Source organism: Quercus lobata, chromosome 5, assembly GCF_001633185.2.
Source record: "Quercus lobata isolate SW786 chromosome 5, ValleyOak3.0 Primary Assembly, whole genome shotgun sequence".
NCBI classification, from domain to species: domain Eukaryota; kingdom Viridiplantae; phylum Streptophyta; class Magnoliopsida; order Fagales; family Fagaceae; genus Quercus; species Quercus lobata.
In genome coordinates this window covers 75860140-75881396 of record NC_044908.1, presented here as the reverse complement: position 1 = coordinate 75881396, position 21257 = coordinate 75860140, and the positions used below count along the sequence as shown (strand labels likewise).

At 39.2% G+C, this 21257-nt stretch overlaps 4 protein-coding genes across 4 annotated transcripts; all 4 read right to left on the bottom strand.

The window, feature by feature from the left end:
• Window positions 1-5795: 5795 nt before the first annotated feature.
• On the bottom strand, window positions 5796-7168 carry LOC115991148. The gene is made up of 3 exons (XM_031114891.1): window positions 6228-7168; window positions 6051-6129; window positions 5796-5960 (listed from the first exon to the last, which is right to left on the bottom strand). The coding sequence occupies exons 1-3, from the start codon at window positions 7166-7168 to the stop codon at window positions 5796-5798; spliced, it is 1185 nt and encodes a 394-aa protein (XP_030970751.1).
• A 510-nt stretch (window positions 7169-7678) lies between these two features.
• LOC115991147 (cysteine-rich receptor-like protein kinase 25) lies at window positions 7679-10378 on the bottom strand. Its single transcript, XM_031114890.1, has 2 exons — window positions 9565-10378; window positions 7679-7977 (listed from the first exon to the last, which is right to left on the bottom strand). Exons 1-2 carry the CDS (start codon window positions 10376-10378, stop codon window positions 7679-7681), a joined length of 1113 nt encoding a protein of 370 aa, XP_030970750.1.
• A 1491-nt stretch (window positions 10379-11869) lies between these two features.
• LOC115988932 (cysteine-rich receptor-like protein kinase 10) lies at window positions 11870-15509 on the bottom strand. The gene is made up of 7 exons (XM_031112568.1): window positions 14603-15509; window positions 14170-14307; window positions 13930-14051; window positions 13635-13845; window positions 13117-13354; window positions 12713-12863; window positions 11870-12596 (listed from the first exon to the last, which is right to left on the bottom strand). Exons 1-7 carry the CDS (start codon window positions 15390-15392, stop codon window positions 12264-12266), a joined length of 1983 nt encoding a protein of 660 aa, XP_030968428.1. The 5' UTR covers window positions 15393-15509; the 3' UTR covers window positions 11870-12263.
• Window positions 15510-16690: 1181 nt separating this feature from the next.
• LOC115988925 (cysteine-rich receptor-like protein kinase 10) lies at window positions 16691-20766 on the bottom strand. Its single transcript, XM_031112562.1, has 7 exons — window positions 19833-20766; window positions 18509-18643; window positions 18283-18404; window positions 17883-18093; window positions 17549-17786; window positions 17255-17405; window positions 16691-17138 (listed from the first exon to the last, which is right to left on the bottom strand). Exons 1-7 carry the CDS (start codon window positions 20665-20667, stop codon window positions 16809-16811), a joined length of 2022 nt encoding a protein of 673 aa, XP_030968422.1. The 5' UTR covers window positions 20668-20766; the 3' UTR covers window positions 16691-16808.
• Between the last annotated feature and the right edge of the window lie 491 nt (window positions 20767-21257).

Sequence of the window (21257 nt, the reverse complement as noted above, 5' to 3'; positions counted from 1 at the left end):
CCGTTGCTAAAGAAGCATGGAAGATATTGGAGACCACTTACGAAGGCACGAAGAAGGTAAAAGACACCAAGCTGCAGATGCTAACCACTCGGTTTGAGGAGTTAAAAATGAGTGAGGATGAGTCCTTTGACTCTTTCTATAGCAAGCTGAATGAGGTGATTGTAAGCAAGTTCAATTTGGGAGAGAAAACGGAGGACTCTAAAATTGTAAGGAAAATCCTTCGATCATTGCCGGAAAGTTTTCGTGCTAAAGTGACAGCGATTGAAGAGAGCAAGGACCTTGATGACATCAAAGTCCAGGAGCTGGTTGGTTCTCTTCAGACCTATGAGATGTCGCTGCCCAATCAACGGAAGAGTAAATCTCTTGCTCTTAAGACCATTAATGAGAAGGTGGAAGATCATGACTCATCGGGAGAAGATGTGGTTGACAAAGATGTTGCATACCTTGTAAAAAATTTCAGAAAATTCTTGAAATTCAAAAATAATGGCAAATTTGGTGATAAAGGAAAATTCCAAAGTTTAGGAAGGGAAAAAAGGGAATTCAAAAAGAAAGATGGAAAAGAATCCCAACCTACACAAGGTGTCACTTGTTTCGAATGTAACGGGCATGGACACTTTAAGAAAGAATGTCCGAATTATTTGAAATCAAAAGGCAAAGTGTATGCCACGACATTGAGTGACTCGGATTCATCTGAATCAAAATCTGAAGAAAACTGTGATGGAGAGGGGAACTACTCAGCTTTTATGACTATTGCTTATGTTGAATCTTCAGATGAGTTGAATCTGCTTGTACGAGACCTTGGAGAACATAGTGATGAAGAATCACTGGGAATTGTGGAAGAATCAGATGCTGAAGAAGATGAAAGCACAACCAATCTTCAAGAGAATTATAACTCATTATTGGAGAAGTCGGGTGAGTACACAAGGGTGGCCAAGGCAGCTGTGAGAAAAATGAAGAAGGCAGATGAGGATTATAAAAGTCTCCTAATCCGATATAGGGAGGACAAATGTGAGATAGAAACACTGAATGGTGAGCTGTCAGAAACTTACACAAAAGTGAGATTTCTTGAGTAAGAGGTTGTGCAAGCAAATGCTAAAATTGAGAGGGTCACCACCAAGAAGCTAGATGATGTTATTTCATCGCAAAAGAGTTTTTCAGACAAATCCGGGTTAGGATATATCGGAGGAAGTAGCTCATCTGGAAATGTCACTAAAGAAGTGAAGTTTATAAAGGCCAAAGAATCAGCTGATGTTGGTCCTACTGCTGAAAAGCCCAAGATAAAGGAGAAGAGAAATGTGGGGAATGAACGATTGTTGAATTCCTGTAATCAATCTGTGGGCAGGTTTGAATCTTGAGCCAAGTCTCGTCCACGACCATAAAGAGGTCCTAGATCAACTTATGTGTGTCATCATTGCGGACTTCAAGGGCATACTCGACCAAATTGCCAAAAGCTGAGAGCAAAGAATAGTGCAACTCCTCAAAGGTCACGAGGACCTAGAAATGATAGAAGAAATTGGGCAGGTGAACAATCGAGAGATCAAAATGGTGATCCCGGAATGATGAATGTGATGAAGATGATTGGTGCATTCACCAACTGTTTGGAAAGCTTCTCACGAAGGTTTGAAAGCCCTAACTCCCATACCCAATCCTATAGGGAAATCACCCCAAACGCAAGTGACATGTGGGTGAAAAAGGGTACTCATGCATAAGCACTACAACATGTCCATGCATTAATACTTCCTATGCTTTGTGACGATGTTTGATTGTTTGCTTGTTGTTTATGTGATGGTTGTTTGTTTGTCTATTTGTGCATACTTTTGGTTTTCTTTTTGTTTTTGATCTATCTTTTTCTTTATGTCAAAAATCCAAAAATCACATAAAAATTAGAAAATCAAAAAGTTTGATTGACATTGTTGAGTTTTTTTTGTCTCAAAACTTGTTTTGCCTTATACCTTTGTGCTTATGGCTTTGTGCATTTTCGAGCATAGCTTGTCTCTTTGCACTCTTATCACTGTGGGAGAAATCTTGAAATCTATGTGATTGTTGTAAATAGATCGTCAAACTAGTCATGAATGATTAGTGAATGGTTATGATGATCTTGAGACATGCATAGACTTGTGTCTATATATCTTCCCACTCTTTATTTTTGTTTTTGCTAAAAAGAGCTCAACAAATGTAAATCTCCAAATGAAAAGAGATATTGAGCTGCAAAAGCCTGTTGCACATTCTAGTATTCGACTAGAAAAAAGGGTAAGCGACCTAAAATTAAAGTGAATGTTTATTCAAAAAGCCAAAAGCTATCTCATCAAGGTGAAATATCTATTATCACTCTCACAATGAGATGGGTTTTTCTCGAAAGGATCAAAAAGATTAAATGTTATGATTGAAAGTGGAGTCAAATGTAAAGCTCCAAGATATGTTATCAAGTTTTGTGGGAGGTCATATATACATATTTTTATAATTGAGATGGATCACTTAATCTAGTGCTAATTGTGTATGCCTTGGTTGAATTGATCATTGAAACTTCACATTAGACTAAGGACTATCTCATTGTTGATATCCACACATAACACACAAGTTTATGTTCAATAAATGCCATATTCATTTGTGTGATTGTACTTGATGAAATGTGTTTTCACATGCTCAATCTTTGTTAATTCAAACACAAAAAGATTTTTTTAGTGTTTTAGGTGTTTTTGGAAAGTATTTTGTTCTCAAAATTTGAAAATTTGAAAAATTCATTTTTGCTCTGTTTTGGCGACTCATTCGCGAGTAAGTCAAGTCGCGGGCCTCAGTCGCGAGTTCGCGGGTCAATTTTGGCGACTTGTTCGCGAGTGGAAGGTCCAGTCGCGAGGGTTACTCAGAGATTTTTGCGGCTCAGCTCGCGACTCCCTAGCGGGTAGACCTTCCAGTCGCGAAAAACATTTAGAAAAATTTTTCAAATTTTTGTCTTTGAGTGTTCTGGCAGCTTGACCTGGCGACTTGTTGGCGACTCACTTCAGTCGCGAAAAACGCGTGTTTGGCAAAAATAGGGGCAGTTTTTAAATTTTTTTCAGTTTTCCCTCGAAATTTTGTGACTATTCATCTTCTCTCTCAACTGTCTCCTTCCCAAACACTCCGTGTATCTATTTTCAAACTCCATTGTTGCTTCTTTTCAGCTCAAAATCTTCAAGTAACAGGTATGAGTTTTCTTTCTTGAACTCTATTTTACTTGATTTTATGTTTTTCCCTCTGGATTATTAGCATTTGTTTGAATAATTCCTCTTTAAAAAGAAATTGCGTTATAGGAAAAGTACCTACCCCCTTGGGCTTAAAAAGGCACAAAATATTGTAGCAAAAATTATTAAAGGAAAACTAGTAATTGTAGCTAAAATTAAATAAACTGGGAAATTGAGGATCATTGCTGGTTTTTCATATTCTCTCTACTGGTAGTATTTTCGAAGATGCTCCATGTTCCAAGGGTGCTGCAGCTTTTGTCTATCCATTGTCTCGAGGTGGTAGGTTCCCTTCCTTTGCCATGATACGATCCTGTAGGGTCCTTCCCAGTTGAGGCCGAGCTTTCCTTGCGAAGGATCTCTAGCGGCACCCATTACTTCCCGTAGTACAAGATCACCGACCTGGAAGTCTCTATGCCTCACTTTGGTGTTGTAGTGTTTTGCCATGAGATTCTGATAATGCGCCAACCTCTGCTCTGCTGCCGCTCTGACTTCATCCACTAGGTCGAGCTGGAGGCGTATAGCCTCTTTGTTCTTATCTTCGTCGTAGCTCTCTACCCAGTAGCTTGTGAGCCCCACTTCTACGGGAATGACAGCTTCGATTCCATATGCAAGTTGAAATGGTGTTTCTCCAGTGGGTGTTCTTACTGTGGTCCAGTATGCCCATAGGACGCTTGGTAGTTCGTCCGGCTAAATACCCTTTGCCCCCTCGAGCGGGTCTTGATTATCTTGAGTAAGGACTGGTTCGTGACTTCGACTTGCCCATGCACCTGTGAGTGTGCGGGCGACGAGTAGTGATTCTTGATCCCTAGCTCCGAGTAGAAGTCTCTAAACGCGCTGTTGTCGAATTGCTTACCGTTGTTAGAGACCAGTACTCTGAATATCTTGTACCTGCATATGATATTCCTCTAGACAAAACTTCGGATGTTCTTCTTCGTGATGGTGGCTAAGGCTTCCGCCTCTACCCACTTAGTGAAGTAGTCTATGCCAACTACCAGGAATTTTAGCTGCCGGATAGCTGTCGGGAATGGGCCCATGATATCAAGTCCCCAATTGTGCGAACGGTCAGGGTGCCGTCATAGGGGTCAGTTCTTTGGACGGCTGTCTAATGAAATTGCTGAACCTTTGGCATTTGTCGCAGGACTGGACATAAGCTTGCGCATCCTTCATCATTGTAGGCTAGTAGTATCCTGCTCGGATTAACTTGTGTACTAATGATCGTGCGCCTGAGTGTTTTCAACAGATACCCTCGTGTACTTCTCTCATCACGTAATCCGCTTCCTCTTGGCCTAAACACCTCAGGTATGGTCGAGAGAAACCTCTTTTATACAAGACGTCCTTTATCAGCACAAACCGTGATGCTTGGACCTTCAACTTTCTTGCGGCGCCCTTCTCGTCAGGTAACACCCCAGTTTTTAGGTAGGATATCAATGGCGTAATCCAATTGCATTCAAAGTTTACTACCTGCATACTTATTCCGTCATCGATAAGTGAGGAGAGTTGAACGAATGATAATACCTGTTTGGGAACCAGTATAAACTCGGCTGACGCAGCTTTTGCTAGATGGTCGGCACATTCGTTTTCTTCTCTTGGGATCTGAATGAATTTGACTTCGAGGTCGCTGATTCGGTATTTTACTTCTTCTAAATACCTCTTCATTCTATCGTTCTTGCACTCGTAGTCGCCATTGATCTAACTTGTTACCACCTGTAAATTGCAGTGTATGATTATGTTTTCTGCTCCCACAGCCTTTGCAAGGTCTAGCCCTGCCACCAAGGCTTCATACTCTGCCTCGTTGTTGGTTGTGGAGAAGTCCAGTCGGATCATACATTGGATCTTGTCCCCCTGCGGAGTTTGGATCACTACGCCGGCTCCACCGGCTCGTCTATTTGAAGATCCGTCTGTATAGATATTCCATTATCCTTTCTCTTCCTCCACCTGGCCGTCTCCGAGAGTGAACTCGGCGATGAAGTCAGCTATTACATGCCCTTTTATGGCTGTCCGCGGGCGGTATTGGATGTCAAACTCGCTCAGCTCTACTGCCCACAAAGCCATTCTTCCTGCCGTTTCTAGGCTACTCATGGCTTTTCTCAATGGCTTGTCCGTTAAGACAACGATGGTATGCGCTTGGAAGTATGGGTTAAGTCTTCGCGCCGCGATTATTAACACGAAAGCCAACTTCTCCATCTGAGGGTACCTCTTTTTTGCCCCTCGGAGTGCTCGGCTAGTAAAGTAGACTGGTTTCTGGGATCCATCCTCCTCTCTTACCAAAGCTGCTCTTATTGCAGCTTGTGAAACGACTAAATATAAGTAGAGCTCTTCTCCCAGCATGGATGGACTGAGCAACGGTGGAGATGAGAGATATGCCTTTAAGTCATTGAATGTCGTCTGGCATTCATCCGTCCACTCAAATGATTTCCTTAGAGTGCGGAAGAATGGTAAACACCTATCTGTCACCTTTGAGACGAACCTGTTCAGGGCTGCAATCTTTTCGTTTAAAATTTGGACCTCCTTAATCGTCCTTGGTGGCTCCAACTCCATTATGGCTTGCACCTTCTCTGAGTTGACCTCTATTCCTCTTTAGGACATCATGAAGCCCAAGAATTTCGCATCTGTCACTCCGAACGCGCACTTGTTTGGATTCAGCTTCATGTTGAATGATCGGAGTGTGTCAAATGTCTCCCTGAGGTCGTCTAGATGATCAACTTCACGCAGGCTTTTTACCAACATGTCGTCAACATAAACCTATATGTTCCTGCCAATCTGATGTGCAAACATCTTGTTCATTAGCCTTTGGTATGTTGCCCTAGCATTTTTTAGTCCAAAAGGCATTACCTTGTAGCAGAATAATCTCTGGCTTGTAACGAAGGAGGTCTTCTCTTGATCAGATTCGTCCATCCTGATCTGGTTATAGCTGGAGAAAGCATCCATAAAGCTTAGGAACTGGTGTCTTGCAGTTGAATCTACCAAGGTATCTATCCGTGGGAGCGGGTAGCTGTCTTTAGGGCAAACCTTGTTGAGGTCCGTGAAGTCCACGCACATCCTCCAGTTTCTATTGGCCTTTTAACCATGAAGACGTTTGCCAACCAGTCGGGGTAATATACTTCCCGAATGAAACCTGCCTCGAGTAACTTTCGAACTTCCTCGGCTATGGCCTTGTCCCGCTCTTGGGCGAAGACTCGTTTCTTTTGCCGGATTTGAGGGAATGAGGGTGACACATTTAACTTATGGACCATGACTGAGGGGTCGATTCCTGGCATGTCTTCATGACTCCAGGCGAACATGTCTTGGTTATCTCTGAGGAAAGTCGTGATCGTTTGGCGCACGGGCCAACTAGCTAGTGTGCCAATTTTAGTCATCCGTTCAGGCTGTGTGTCATTAAGTCTCACCTCTTCCAGCTCTTCAACCGGCTCTACTAATGCTCGTTGCTTTCCGATACACATTGTTTGCTGTTGATCCTCCATTTCTAACATGGCAATATAACATTCCCGTGCTACTATTTGATTTTCCCGCAGTTCTCCCACCCCATACTCCGTCGGGAATTTAATCATCAGGTGGTATGTTGAAGTCACTGCCTTCCAGGAATTGAGAGTAGGTCGCCTGAGGATAGCATTGTAGGCAGACGAGCAATCAACTATGAGAAAAGTTACCTCCTTAGTGATTTGCTGAGGATAGTCACTTGCCGTCACAGCTAGTGTTATTGCGCCCAAAGGGAACACCTTCGATCCCCCAAATCCCATGAGTGGGGCATTCGTTGGGGTCAACCGTTCCCTGTCAATTCTCATTTGCTGGAATGCTGGATAGTACATGATGTCTATTGAGCTGCCGTTGTCGACGAGGACCCGATGCATTTTATAATCCCTTTTTTGCAAGCTCACCACCAGTGCATCGTCATGAGGATGGTAAAGTCTCCAAGCGTCATCCTCTGAAAATCTGTTAACGGGGTTATCCATTCACGACATCTTGGGTACGGATCCTGTAAGTTGGACACTATGGACCATTCTGAGGTAGGTTTTGCGGGCTTTTTTGGAAGATCCAGCTGCGGTTGTGCCTCCTATGATCATTCTTATGTCCCCTATAGGTGGTCTAGGGCGCTCGTTCTCCCGTCGTGGGGCCTGGTCCTGTGGCGGATCGGTTCTTTCCTTGCTGATTAACCTCTATAGCTTCCCTTGTCTGATAAGGGCCTCAATCTACTTTTTCAGGTTGTAGCAGTTGGCTGTGTCGTGCTCGTGGTCTCGGTGAAAGCGATAATACTTGTCCCTTGGCCTCTTGTTGGGATCTCCCTTTAATTTACCAGGGAACTTCAGTGCTCCTTCATCTTTGATTTGCATCAAGACTTGATCTATCGGGATGGTTAATGGGGCGAAATTGGTGAACTTTCCAGTGGGGGGTCTAAGGCGCCTTTCATCTCGTTGATCTCCGATTCTAGCAACCTTTCGCCCCCTATCTTGTCTTGTGTCCTCCTATCTCTCCCTCTTCTTAGGTTTCTCTTCGCGGGCTAGCAATGCATCTTCTGCGTTCATGTATTTGGTGGCTCTATAGAGCACGTCTGTCATGGTCTTTGGGTTATTCTTGTATAAAGAAAACAAAAACTTACCCTTCTGCAGCCCGTTAGTGAATGCAACTACGAGTATCTTATCGTCAACTTCGTCAATTGAAAGGGTTTCCTTGTTGAAACGAGTTATGTAGGCCCGCAGCGTCTCGTCTTCTCGCTGCTTGATGCTCATTAAGCATGCGGTGGACCTTTTGTACCGATGTCCACCTATGAAGTGCGAAGTGAACTGGGCGCTCAACTCTTTGAAAGTGTTGATGGAGCTTGGCGTCAATCTACTAAACCAAACCCTCGCAGGGCCCTTTAGCGTCGTCGGGAATGCCCTACACATGATCTCGTCTGGTACCCCTTGAAGGTGCATCAGGGTCTTGAAAGTCTCTAGATGATCGAGGGGGTTCTTGACCCCGTCATAGCTTTCGATCTGGGGCATGTGGAATTTCTGGGGCAAGGGGAATGAGTTGACGGAGGTAGTGAATGGTGAGTCAGTTCTGTTTACTAGGTCGTCAAGATCATTGGACACTCGTCCCTTGAGGGCATTCATCATGACCTCCATCTGCTCCTTCATCGCCTGCATCTCTACGATAATAGGTGGAGGGGCCGAATCCATGAGGGATGGAAGGCTCATGTTTTGCCATTCTGGTCTACTTGGGGCATTGTTACCCTCTGGCTTCTCTTGGTCCCTTCGTTCGGCACTGGTACCCTCTTGGTTTTCCTCCTGAATGTTATGTCCTTCATCCCTTTGGCATAGCTGCTCCTCCAGATCATGGTTCTATTTTGTGAGTCGTTCTACTGCTGCCATGAGAGTCTGGACCTACCTCTCTAATGCAGTAGATCTTGGTGGCTCGTCTCCTTGAACGTTGTTGGTGGTAGCCATCGAGCGAGTGAGTACCATGCAACTCTTATGTCCGGGAGGCGATAGTCTGGATAAACTCTTCGATTTCCCACAGACGGCGCCAACAGATGATGCCGTAAAATCACCAGTGAGCTACACAATCCTCGCAGACTCGAAATAGCGACTTACAAGAAGAAAGAAGTGATCTAATAGAGGGCACCAGTGTAGTGCCGGCCAAATACCCTCCGAAGGTCAAGTTAGAAGTATTCTCAACTCTAGAGTGATAGAGAAGGGGAAATTGTGCGTACCTTGATTTGTGAGGGTATTGGGGCTTTTATAGTAGTAGAAGGTTGGCCTTTCTTCCTTGACGTAGAAGTCTTTTCCTTATAGGACTCTACTTGAGTAATCCCAAACGTGATGGGCAAAACATTTCCTTGTAGAGTGGGTCTTTCATTAAGCGCGTATCTTCTAGAATTATCCTTGCACTAGGATTCTGATTTCATTTGGGATTCTCTCGGATTTCAAACGTGTGTGACAAGTATTTTAAGTCAGGCTCGACCCTGGGCTCTCTCCCATTGCCGCCCATAGGCTAGGATCCGTCAGGCCCAATGTAGCGAAGGTTCGTCATGCTATTTTTTACCCCTTCATATGTGTATGTAAGAGGGAGAACTATACACTTCTGAAATGGTTTGGTGCTCAAAGAATTCTCGACACCTTCCTTTAAAAATATAGAAATAAAAATACTAACTCTTCAATAACAGAAGAGAGACAGGACCATCTCACAAGACGGGGAGGTCTATGGTGTGACTCTCATGTGGGGCTCACCCTTTTTGTGAGAGCCGGAAATAATACTCCGAAATTACCAAAATTTTTTTCTCTCACTAGTGTAAAACCCAATCGAGCTGGACATATTATATGGTCTAAAATTCAAAGATCTGGAAAAATAATGTTCTTAATTACCGTACCTGCAGGAGTAAGAGGAGGAATTACAGGCGAAGCAGATGTGATGTTGTAAAATGGGTACAGTTCATATCTAATATTACATCTTGGGAGCAGAACTCTTCCACCTTGTTTTCCATTACAACACGTAGGAAGAGCTCCTATGGCACTTTGAAAACACCTAGAGCAATCAGACACAGTCAAGTCCGGCGTGCACTGACCAAGACTGTACAGCGACTTTAAACTCGTGAATTCATCTTCCTCTATCGCAAACTTCCTACCCGAATCAGAGTTCGACGCTCTCGTCGCCAAAGAATTCATCGCTTTGGCCAACACATCGTTAAACCGATCATTCTCTGCCCCTGTGATATTCTGCGTACTACTCAAGAATATTTGAGGGACTTCGTTGATGGTAGCGAAGATGGATTTGTTAGAGTAACGTAAAAGGCACTCTTCGTACCATATTATAGCGACTTTGTCTAGAGGGCATCGCCGCAACATTTCTTTGCTTGCAGTGGCGACGCAGTCTTGACAGACGATGGTGTTGACGTCTCCGCGACAACGGAAGAGACCAGAGACCACGTCGTCAGCTGGGTTGTCCCCAGCTGAGGCGTTATAGAATCCATTGTGGTTGTTGTTGTTGTTGTTGTTTGAGGAGTCTGAGGTAAGAGAAGAGAGGACGAGGTTGAGGTTGGTTTGGTACGTACTGTTAGCGATGAAGAATGTTGAGTTTGAGCAAAAGTGAGCGCTGTAAGTGGGTGCTGATTCAGTTTTGGTAAGGCTAAGCAAGGTAATTAACCAGAGAGACAAAAGGAGCATGGGAAATTTGAAATAACGCATTTTGGTTATACCTCTTACAAGTACACCGATTGCAAGATCACCCAATATTTGTTCAATTTCATGTGTAATTATTTTTGTGTTTTTTGGTAAGTTGGACAATGGAATAAAGTCATAAAGATAAAAGATTTGGTGGATATGATGAGGATACGGGTGATGAGCATTGAGTAGTGCGGGTGGGGTCTCTGGACGCAGGTGAACAAAAGCAACTTCGCAGTTCCTCGTTGACCATAAGTTTGACTGTTGACTTTGACTTATTTTGTGGAGCATTGATCAGAAGTCAAAATTTTCGAAAGAATCTACTTTGCTCAGTTTTTGCATAGATTCTAATTTTAGATTCCGTTTATTTTTTTGAAGTTCCAAAATTGTTTAAGTGACATATTCTTTGTTGTGGCTTCAAGGCATCTTTTTATGTTTATTCAATCTAAAATCTTCATCAAGCTTCTACCATTAGTTTGGGAGGGTGTTAGAGATATAGCGTGTTAAAGATATATGAATCTCCTATATATATTCATGTTATGTTTTATTGTAACACAGACTTTGTACTACACTCTTATATAATAAAGAGGTAATTTTAAAAGATTTCCTCTGTAGATGTAGGCCATTAAGGCTAAATCACGTAATCCTATATTTTTGTGTTCCCATTCTATATTTCCTCTTCTACATTTACTCTAACATATACAATATGCCATACAAATCAATGCTAATATATTTAACAAAAGTCACTTTAATTGGAGAAGATGTCAAGGAAATCCTATTTATTACCAACCAAATACTTTTTCTTCAATATTTTTTTTTATTCTGATATAAGACAATAATAAAGTTCATCTTAATTGTAACCGTGGATTATTATGAATTTGGATAGAGGGGAATGGAAAGTTCTTATTTATGGAAAGTTCCTATTTCAGAGCCTAGGAGAAAGGAGTAGTTCTAGTATTAGAATGAAGGCAATAAAATTCTACACATGGGTTTTTTAGGCAAAAAAGGCACAAAAAATAGGTATACCTTATACGGGAGAAATTATTAGGTCTCGGGATAATTGCTGAAATAGTCTTCTATGACCTCTTAACTAATAAAATGTTGCTATATAAGCATATATAAAATCACTTGATAATTTTTTATTTTTTATTCTTTATACTGATTAAGAAATTCACTCATACATTTACATAAATAACAATTAAAAGAACTATGTCAACAATCATCCCAGTAGAATTAATAATTTTTCCTTTAAACAGAAAGGTTCACAAAATTAAAAGTTGGCGTGTCTAGTCGCGCAGTGGGCAAGCAAATAATTTTGCCACTGAAACGGTGTTCCTTTCAACTTCTCAAAAAAAAAAAAAAATAAATAAATAAATTACTGGAGTTATCCATAACACCCCACTAATAAATGATAATTGAAAATAGGTACAGGCTCCTATACCTCAAAATACTTGTCTTCTTGTGACAAATATCTCAGAGACCAGATGTATAAATAGAATTCCTCTAAAAAAAAAATAATGCAAGGATTATAAAACTTTCATTATAAGGTGTGTCTCAGAAATCTCAATCACCATCACTTTTTTTTCAAAAAAATGTTTATTCTAATATGATGTGATAGCAGGTCGATTTTAGAAGAGACCAGTTAAAATACCTCATCCTCCACCATGATGAGAATGGAATATTGAGAAAAGTGTCATTCACCCCCATCCAAAATTAACCAGCCCTGTGAGAAATACAATTGACACCCAACTTTGATATCGTACTGATATCAGTTCTAATTGACAGCGAACTTATATTTACGATTGTTTACGGGTTTCAGTCCATAAATAAGAGCTATCTGAGAACTGGAATAGAAGTTCCACCACTTACTAATATATACTGATTTTGGAAAGCATCTTGTCTAGTCAAACTATCGAGGATATATTTCAGTGAATGATGCTTCATTAACAGACCATCCATTTGATTGGCTTGTATGTTGATCAGACTCAAGCTCCGTTATTGGCTTGTTGAGCTTTGCTCTGCTTCGATGCAAAAATGCCGGTTGCTGAGGTAATGGTAGCGTAACAGAATAACTGTTAAGCATGAGAGCTATTGTTGCCATTGTAGGTCGATTTGCAGGATTTTCTTGAACGCACAACAAGGCCATATGGATGCACCTAATAACTTCATTTCTTGAATAAGAATTTCTCAAAGAGGGATCCAACAGTTCCAAGGGTGTTCCATTCCTCCATTGTTTCCAAGCCTGCAGAAACTCGTTATAAATGTGAAGTTCATCAAGTTCATCTTTCTTCCTCACAACCAAAGAAAAATAATTTCATTGTAAAAGTGACAAATTTAAAATATCTGATTCATACTTACATAACTCAATAGGTCTTCAGCAAGTTCTGATTGATAGAAATAGGTATTCTTTTTGCCACTTATAATCTCTAGAACTAAGACTCCAAAGCTAAACACATCGGACTTCACAGAATATCGTCCATGCATAGCATACTCCGGAGACATATAACCACTACAATTAAGAACCATAAAGAAAAAGCCTTAAGTAAAATAAAAGAATGAATTTTTAGAAGGTCAATCATAGTATCATATCTGTAAATTTTGGAACATCTCAAGCTAATCAATCTCCTAAGATAATCCCTCTCACAGCATTGCTATTTACACAAGGCAGAGCATGAACTGATGGTGTTAAAGTATATCTATATTTCGTTTCTGTAACTCTCACATGTTATAAGAAATAAATAAATTTGTGATTAAGAACTTACAATGTTCCAACAATTCTATTTGTATTTGCTTGAGTTTGATCTACTACAAATATCCTTGCCATGCCAAAATCTGAAATTTTTGGGTTCATATCATCATCTAACAAAATATTGCTAGCTTTGACATCACGATGAATAATTCTAAGTCGAGAATCTTCATGAAGATAAAGAATCCCTCGGGCGATTCCTTCTATAATCTTGTAACGTTTTGACCAATCCAATTCTCCTTGCTTTGATGGCTCTATAATTTTGTCATAATTAAATACTCAAGTTAGGAATGAGATTCAAATGGACAAGGAAATATTCTGATTCAATTCGAAAACAAAATTTTATTATCATCTTAGAATTTCAGCTCTTTGGCACTGATTCAATTTGTGAGAAGTTCAAGACAAGTGAATTTTGAGGGATGTGTAAGTGATCAGTATCATGTACTCTGATACTAAACAGTAACCATACATACCTTAGAGACATTAAACAAAGAAAGAAAAAAATAATTGGATTTAAGTTCAGATGGGCCTAACCAAATAGAAAGTAATCAAGGCTTTTGTTGGGAACATATTCATAGACGAGTATCTTCTCTTCTCTCCCCAAGCAAAATCCTAATAGTCTCACAAGATTTCTGTGTTGAAGCTTGGCTACCAATACAACCTCATTCTTAAATTCTACTGCACCCTGTCCAGATCTTACAGATAATCTTTTCACAGCTATATGTTGTCCATTGGGAAGGGTACCCTGAAAATATATTTGAACCAAGATTAAACAATCTTTTGTGTGCAAAAAACTCTCATTGACCTTCAGTATTAACTTAATTTTTACCATGTAAACGGCACCAAATCCTCCTTCACCTATCTTATTATCCTCAGAGAACTTGTTTGTGGCAGCTTCAATGATATCTAAGTCAAACTGCAAGGACTCTACATTTGTAATTTCGACTCCACCTAGACAACAAAGCAGTAAATATAATGATTTTTTTATAATAAAAATTCCAATTGCGAATTGTTTATACCACAAAGACCAAAAAGCAAAGTGATGAAATAATAATCTTTTATTCTTCACCATTTTCCTCTGGTAAAGTATTATACTTCTTCCTTGCTCTCCGACAAAAGAAGCAACAGCCAATGAAAAGAAGAACCACAGAAACAGCAATTGGGATAACAATGGCAACAATTGTTAGAGATGACAATTTTTTTTCTCCTGCATTCAACGATATGCATCATTTACTTTAGAAAGTAAGACAGTTCATCGTGATCCTTTAATATTAAAAATAACATTATATATAATTAGTGATAATAAACTAGAAAAATGATATGTCAGTGACAGCCCAACCAATTAGTAATAGTTAAAGAATGAAGCAGGAAAAAGACCAATAAAAATTCTGTCCCAATTATAGATACTTAAAAATTGTGCGCCTAATATTTTCTATTTTCCTTTTCTTCAAGTACTGATTTTGTCAAAGCAAAAGAGATATACAGCAATATTTACAGCGTACCTGGAGGAAGTGTAGGAGATGATGCAGTGGAATTAAAAAATGGGTAAATTTCATATCTAACATTAGAGCTCGGAAGCAGAACCTTTCCACCTTGTTTTCCATTGCAGCATGTGGGAAGAGAAGCGATGGCACTATCCAAACATGTCAAGCATTCACTCACAGACAAATCCGGTGTGCACTGCACCAGGCTATACAGTGTCAACGAGCTCGTAAACTTGTCCACCGCCGTGGCAAACTTCTTATTCGATTGTGAATTCGCAGCTTGCTGAGCCAACGATTTCATGGTGCTAGCCAACAACCCATTAAACCGGTCCAACTCAACGACGCTCTGGTTGGTAGTGAAAAAGTTCACATAAGGTACTAAGTTGTTGAGGAAAGTCTCGTTTGAGTAACGCAAAGTGCACTCATCGTACCAAATTAGGACAACTTTGTCTAAGGGACAACGCTTTTGTATGTCTTTTGTTGCAACAGAGATGCAGTCTTGGCAAGCAGTTGGGGTGAGATCAGCACGGCAGAGGAGAAGGCCTGTGACTATGTTGGGTTGGTTTTGACCCACTTGGGTTTTGAAGAAACCATCTTGGTTTGTGGAGTTGGGGGATAGAGCGGAGAGGAGGAGGTCGAGATTGGCTTGGTAGGTGCTGTTGGGTGTGAAAAAGCTTGAATTGGAGCAGGAGTGAGAGGCGTAGGTAGGTGTTGACTCAGTGGTATGGTTAAGCAAGCTTAATAAGAGAAAGAAAAACACAAGCTTAATCGATATGGGGATTTCGAAGTCGACCATTTTTGCGCACATCGCTTAGCTTAGCTTCACTAGCCCTTCTGATATAAACGAGAGAGACAGTTCCAACTAATGTTTTAGGATAAAAGAGAGAGAGAGAGAGAGAGAGAGAGAGAATAAGGTAGCGGTTTACCCAAAAAAAAAAAAAAAAGAGAGAGAAGATACGGTAGCAAGATTTTTTTTTTCTTTTTAAACAAATGAAAAAGATAAGTATATGTCACGTCTCTTAAATCACTAAGATTTCATATAAGATGTTCTAAGAGAGATTATTTAAAAAGTATTTTTTTATAAAATTTATGGTAAACAAAAATATGATTAACTTTTTAATATAAATTTTTATGTTTTTCATAAATTTTGTATCAAATTTATTTTAAATTATCATCAAATTTATGTTTAAAAAAAAAAAAACTATTGTGAGAAAGAGGGGGATTAACTGCATGTTCCAATTGCGTCATATCACGAGGCACAACTGTTTTGACTATTTTGTCAGAACGTGCTGAGAAAAAAATATAAAAACAAAAGAAAGAAAGAGAAAGATAACGAATATAACCTTTGGGGGTATTAAAAAGCCACTAGTTTTTTTTTTTTGAGAAACAGCTCCATAAAAAACAAAGGAGGAACAAACAAAACAACAATTACACAGCATCTATTTGGATTACATCAGACACACAAGGAGGAATCTCTTCAATCCAGGCCATCTCTGTGTCAACATGAGTAGCATTGCGGGCCAGGGTGTGAGCAACCTGGTTTGCCTCCCGCTGTGTGATGAAATTCACAGCTTTTCATGGCCTTTGACAAAAGCTTCACGTCATCTATGATGTTTTCAATATGATAAGTAGATTCGGCAGTATCTTGGATAGTTTTAAACACCAAGAGTGAGTCACTCTCAATTATAACACAATTAAAGCTAGTTTCAATTGCAAACCTGATAGCCCGCCGGATAGCCAATGCCTCAATGACCTCGCATCTTGAACACCATCCACAAAAAGCCACTAGTTGATTAGCTTGATTGGACTATTACGTGTTCTAGAATTTGGAGATATTTAACATTTTTTTTGCATATTTGATCTCTGGTATTTATTTCATTTCACTATATTTATTTGATATTATTTTATTTGCCAAAAGAATGGGACTGCAGATTACAAGAGCCTCGTTGGTTTTTAACTGATTCAAAATGAAATAGTTTTGGAAACTATTGACTTTAATTGCAACATTCTTAAATAATTGAAGCCCATCCCATTTGTTCATCTTCAGAGAAAAACTATAATATACACCAAACATACAGAGGATTTGGATAGATATTCGAACTGAACTACTGAGCACTCTAAACATATTGAATTTTTATTCCATAAGCAAATGTCATATGCAACCATAACTCAATTTTTTAAGACTTCATCACTTGGTAAACAGAGGCTTAAGTTGGATATATAACTATCGAGGGTCTAATTCAGTAATGGATGCTTCATTAACAGACCACGGCATTGACTTGTTCGTAGATTGATCTGATGATTCCAGGCCCTTTATTGGGATGTTTGTGTCTGTTTTGGAAAAAAATGCTGGCTGTTGAGGTGCTTGCAGTGAAACTGAGCCGCTTGTAAGTGTGAGAACTATTGTCGCCATGGTGGGTCTGTCAGCTGGATCTTCTTGAACACATAATAAACCAATATGGATGCATCTCATGACTTCATCTCTAGAAAAGGAATCTCCCAAAGCTGGATCCAACAATTCCAAAGGCCTACCATCCCTCCAATGTATCCAAACCTGCATCAATTCATCATGTTGTGTTCAGAATGCCACACTTCTCTTCTAAGCAACTTGGAGAAGGTGATACAGACATTTAAAAGGGAAAATATTTATAACATCAATTTCACACTTACATAACTCAAGAGGTCCTCAGCAACTTCTGATTCATAGAAATTACTGTTCTTCTTGCCAGTGATAATCTCTAGAACCAAGACACCAAAGCTATACACATCCGACTTCACAGAGAATTCTCCGTGCATTGCATACTCTGGAGACATATAACCACTGCAAGGCATCACCAAGAACATAACAAAAGTTAATAAGAAGTCAATATCTTATTCTCACAAGTCTAATCATTTAAGTTGAGTTCATAGCTGACTCCTGACTGATTTCAGAAATGAGGTAATGCAAAAAATTTCAGAACTTACTATGTCCCCACAATTCTACTTGTGTTTCCTTGAGTTTGATCAACTCCAAATATCCTTGCCATGCCAAAATCTGAAATTTTTGGGTTCATATCTGCATCCAACAATACATTGCTAGCTTTGAGATCGCGGTGTATAATTCGAAGTCGAGAATCTTCATGTAGATATTGGATTCCTCGAGCAATCCCGCCTATTATCTTGTAACGCCTTGACCAATCTAGTAGTCCCTGTTTTTTTGGGTCTACAAGTTCATCAAAAATTACTTCATGTTAGGAATAAAAGCTTAATCAAATGATTCTTAATTACTACTTTGTTATCATAATTCAAATGGACAAACCATATAGAATATAGTCAAGACTCTTGTTGGGCACAAATTCATAAACAAGTATCTTTTCTTCTCCTTGCAAGCAAAAACCCAATAGCCTTGCTAAATTTCTGTGTTGAAGCTGGGCTACCACTACAACCTCATTCTTAAATTGTTCTGCACCTTGTCCTGAGCTTTTTGATAACCTCTTCACAGCTATTTCTTGTCCATTAGGAAGTGTTCCCTGAGAAAATACTTTAACCAATCCTTAGAATAGTTTACTTTGTATAATTTGAAAATTTCAACATCAAAATGTTGTGAACTTTAAATTACTCATATTTTTATGTGTTTAATTTTTTATGCTTAACTAGTACTGCCCTGTAAAATAGCATGGTAATAAAAATAAAATAAGTGAAGTATTCTAATTGCATACCTTGTAAACCTGACCAAATCCTCCTTCACCAAGCTTGTTATCCTCTGAGAATTTGTTTGTGGCACTTTCAATTGTAACAAAATCAAATTGCAAGGACTCTACAGTTGTAATATCATTGGCATCTACAAATGCAAAGAATATACGTGAGATATTACACTCCAAAGGGCATTGTATTTGGACACGAGGACATAAAAGACTGCATATATCCAATTTACTTATTCATTACCGTTTTCTCCGTCTACAGCTTTGTACTTCTTTCCTCTCCTAATTAGGAAACAGCAGCCCACAATGAATAGAACCACAGAAGCAGAAATTGGAACAACGATGGCGACTATTTTTGATGTTGACAGTTTGCTTTTATCTGCATAAACAACATCGTATGATTACACTTGGTACAGCTCAAATTCATTGTTGATTACCATATGTTTCAGACATGCTCAACAATACAATGGTCAGAGATGATAAGCACTTACTTGAAAAGGATTAAGTTTCACTGTATAATTGATAGTCATAGTGATCAGTTTTTTTTTTTTTTTTTTTTTTTTTTTTTTTTTTTTATTTATTTTTTAATTCTACATTCTCCAGTTAAATGTACATAAGAAATAAATTGTCACAATAATGATTGAGTGACTAGATTCACCATTTCTTATCAGCTTAAATTACTAAAACATGTGGTAGTTTATCACAATATGAGAGCAGGTAGGAGTATATATTCCTATTCCCTCCCTCCTCTTCAAGTACCATGTGGGCACACACATTTTGTTTTTTCGTTTTTTGTTTTTTGTTTTTTGTTTTTTTTTTTTTTTTTTGTTTTTTTTTTGTTTTTTTTTTTTTTTTTTAAGGTAAATCAAGTTGTGCACTACGGAACAGAGGAAATGGTCCAAAAGACCATCAACCACTAAGAATCACATAAAGACATAAAAAGAATGTAACCGTAGGTTAAAATAAAAACAACTAATACTCATGAACTAAACATTTTAGTATTCAACCTTGTCAAATTTTATTTTTTAATTTAGAGTAAATAGAAGTTTGTCCAAATACAGAGGATTTGAATTCATGAAACATTATGTAATTCAATTTATCATATCAAGTCAACTTTCACTTCATTTTTTGCTCGTTTGTCTGTTGTTGAATTTAGGTACAACTGATCTGCTATTTAGAATACACATATTGGCGGGTCCAGAACCTATAATAGTATAATGGACTCTATAATCTAATGTCGAAATATAGAAACACTTGCTTATTTTAAAGATATAATTTGTTGTTTATGTTATCAGTACCAGTCATAATTGCAACCACTCATGGGCACGATCATCACATTGTACCTAATTATTTCCATATTTCTTAAAGATAAAGAGAGTGATTCACACCAAAACCAAACTGATAGAAATACATATTATTATAGACTACTGTACTATGAATAAGATAAAGCTCTTCCAAAAAGCAAGCTGTGAAATGTTGACATAAGTTAACGCCACCTAATAGCATTAACTAATACTAATCAAGAATGAAAAAGAGTTCAAATGGGATTAATGGGTGAACCACTTTACCTTTTGGTCCACTCACGGAACTTGGACTTGGAGGCGGTGGAGATTGAACCCCAGGTGAAGGTGTAGGTGCAGTGGCTCCCAAAGTGTAAAAAGGGTACAATTCGTACCTAATATTGCAACTAGGAAAAACAATTCTACCCCCTTGTTTGCCACTACAACACCATGGAAGAAGCTTCACAGCATCCTGTAGACAAGTTTTGCAATCGGTGCTGGACAGGTCCGGTGTACACTGTGCAAGGTTGTACAGTGTTTGAAAAGCAGATATGCTCACTTGCTTGGTCTTAAACTTCTTAGAACCCGTCGGAGCGTCCGAGGTTTCAGTTGCTAACTCAAGCATCGAAGTGTTCAGCAATCGATTAAACTTGTCCTGATCAGTTACATTCTGGGTGTTCAACAAGCCCAGCCTTGGTTTTTCGTCCACGGTGGAGAAGAACGACCGGTTTGAGTAGCGCACTATACACTCGTCGTAGTATGTCAGAGCGACCTTCTCTCTCGAACACTTGCTGGTTAGTACCTTCACCGCCGCGTTCACGCAGGCTCGGCAGAGTTGAGGGGTGACATCGCCGCGACAGTTGAAGAGACCGTAGACAGGGTCGGAGGTGTTTTGGCCAGTGGTGGTGTTGAAGAATTCGATGTTGCGTGTGGCGTTGGAGTCGAGTGAAGAGAGGAGGGACTTTAGATTGGATTGGTAGATGCTATTGGCGCTGAAAGTGTTGTTTGCACAAACATCTGTGAGGTGAACAGGGTCAGCAGCATGAGTGGTGAGGCTTAGGAAGCTAAGGCTGAGTACGGAAAAGAACAAGATTGGAAGAGAGAAAGGATTGAAGAAAGTCATTTTGTTGAATTAATCTCTTCCTCTCGGAAATTATGCAGAGATTTTTTTATTGTATTAGTGCATGTTTTGATGAGTATGAATGGGATTAGGTACTTAGAGAATAGGTACAAGCAATGAAAATTTATAGTTTGCCTTTAGGATGAGGGCGTCTCTCAAAGCAAGTCAACACGTCAACCAATTCTGACAAAAACCCTTTAATGCTGTGTCCTTGTTACGGGAGAGGTCAGATGATTTGCTGGCTTGAAAACAGCAGTGTGGCCAAAACAGACGTCGGCAATTATGAAAATTGTAACCGTAGATAACTAAAGGACCACTGGTCCCAGGATATCGAGCATTTATTAATTCATTATTTTAGTAAAATTTTGATATTATCTTTATATAAAAAAAATGTCACGCGATTTATTTTCCTTTTTCTAGTAAAAAATTTATAAAAATAACAAATTTATATAAAGTACAGTACTGTTTTTTAAATTTCTTTATTAAGATTCTGTTATATGATTATTTAATTTAAAAAAATATATTTTTATTCATAAAAAAAATCATAAAATTTTAAAAATAAATTTAAAAAACATCGCTTAAATATTATATCT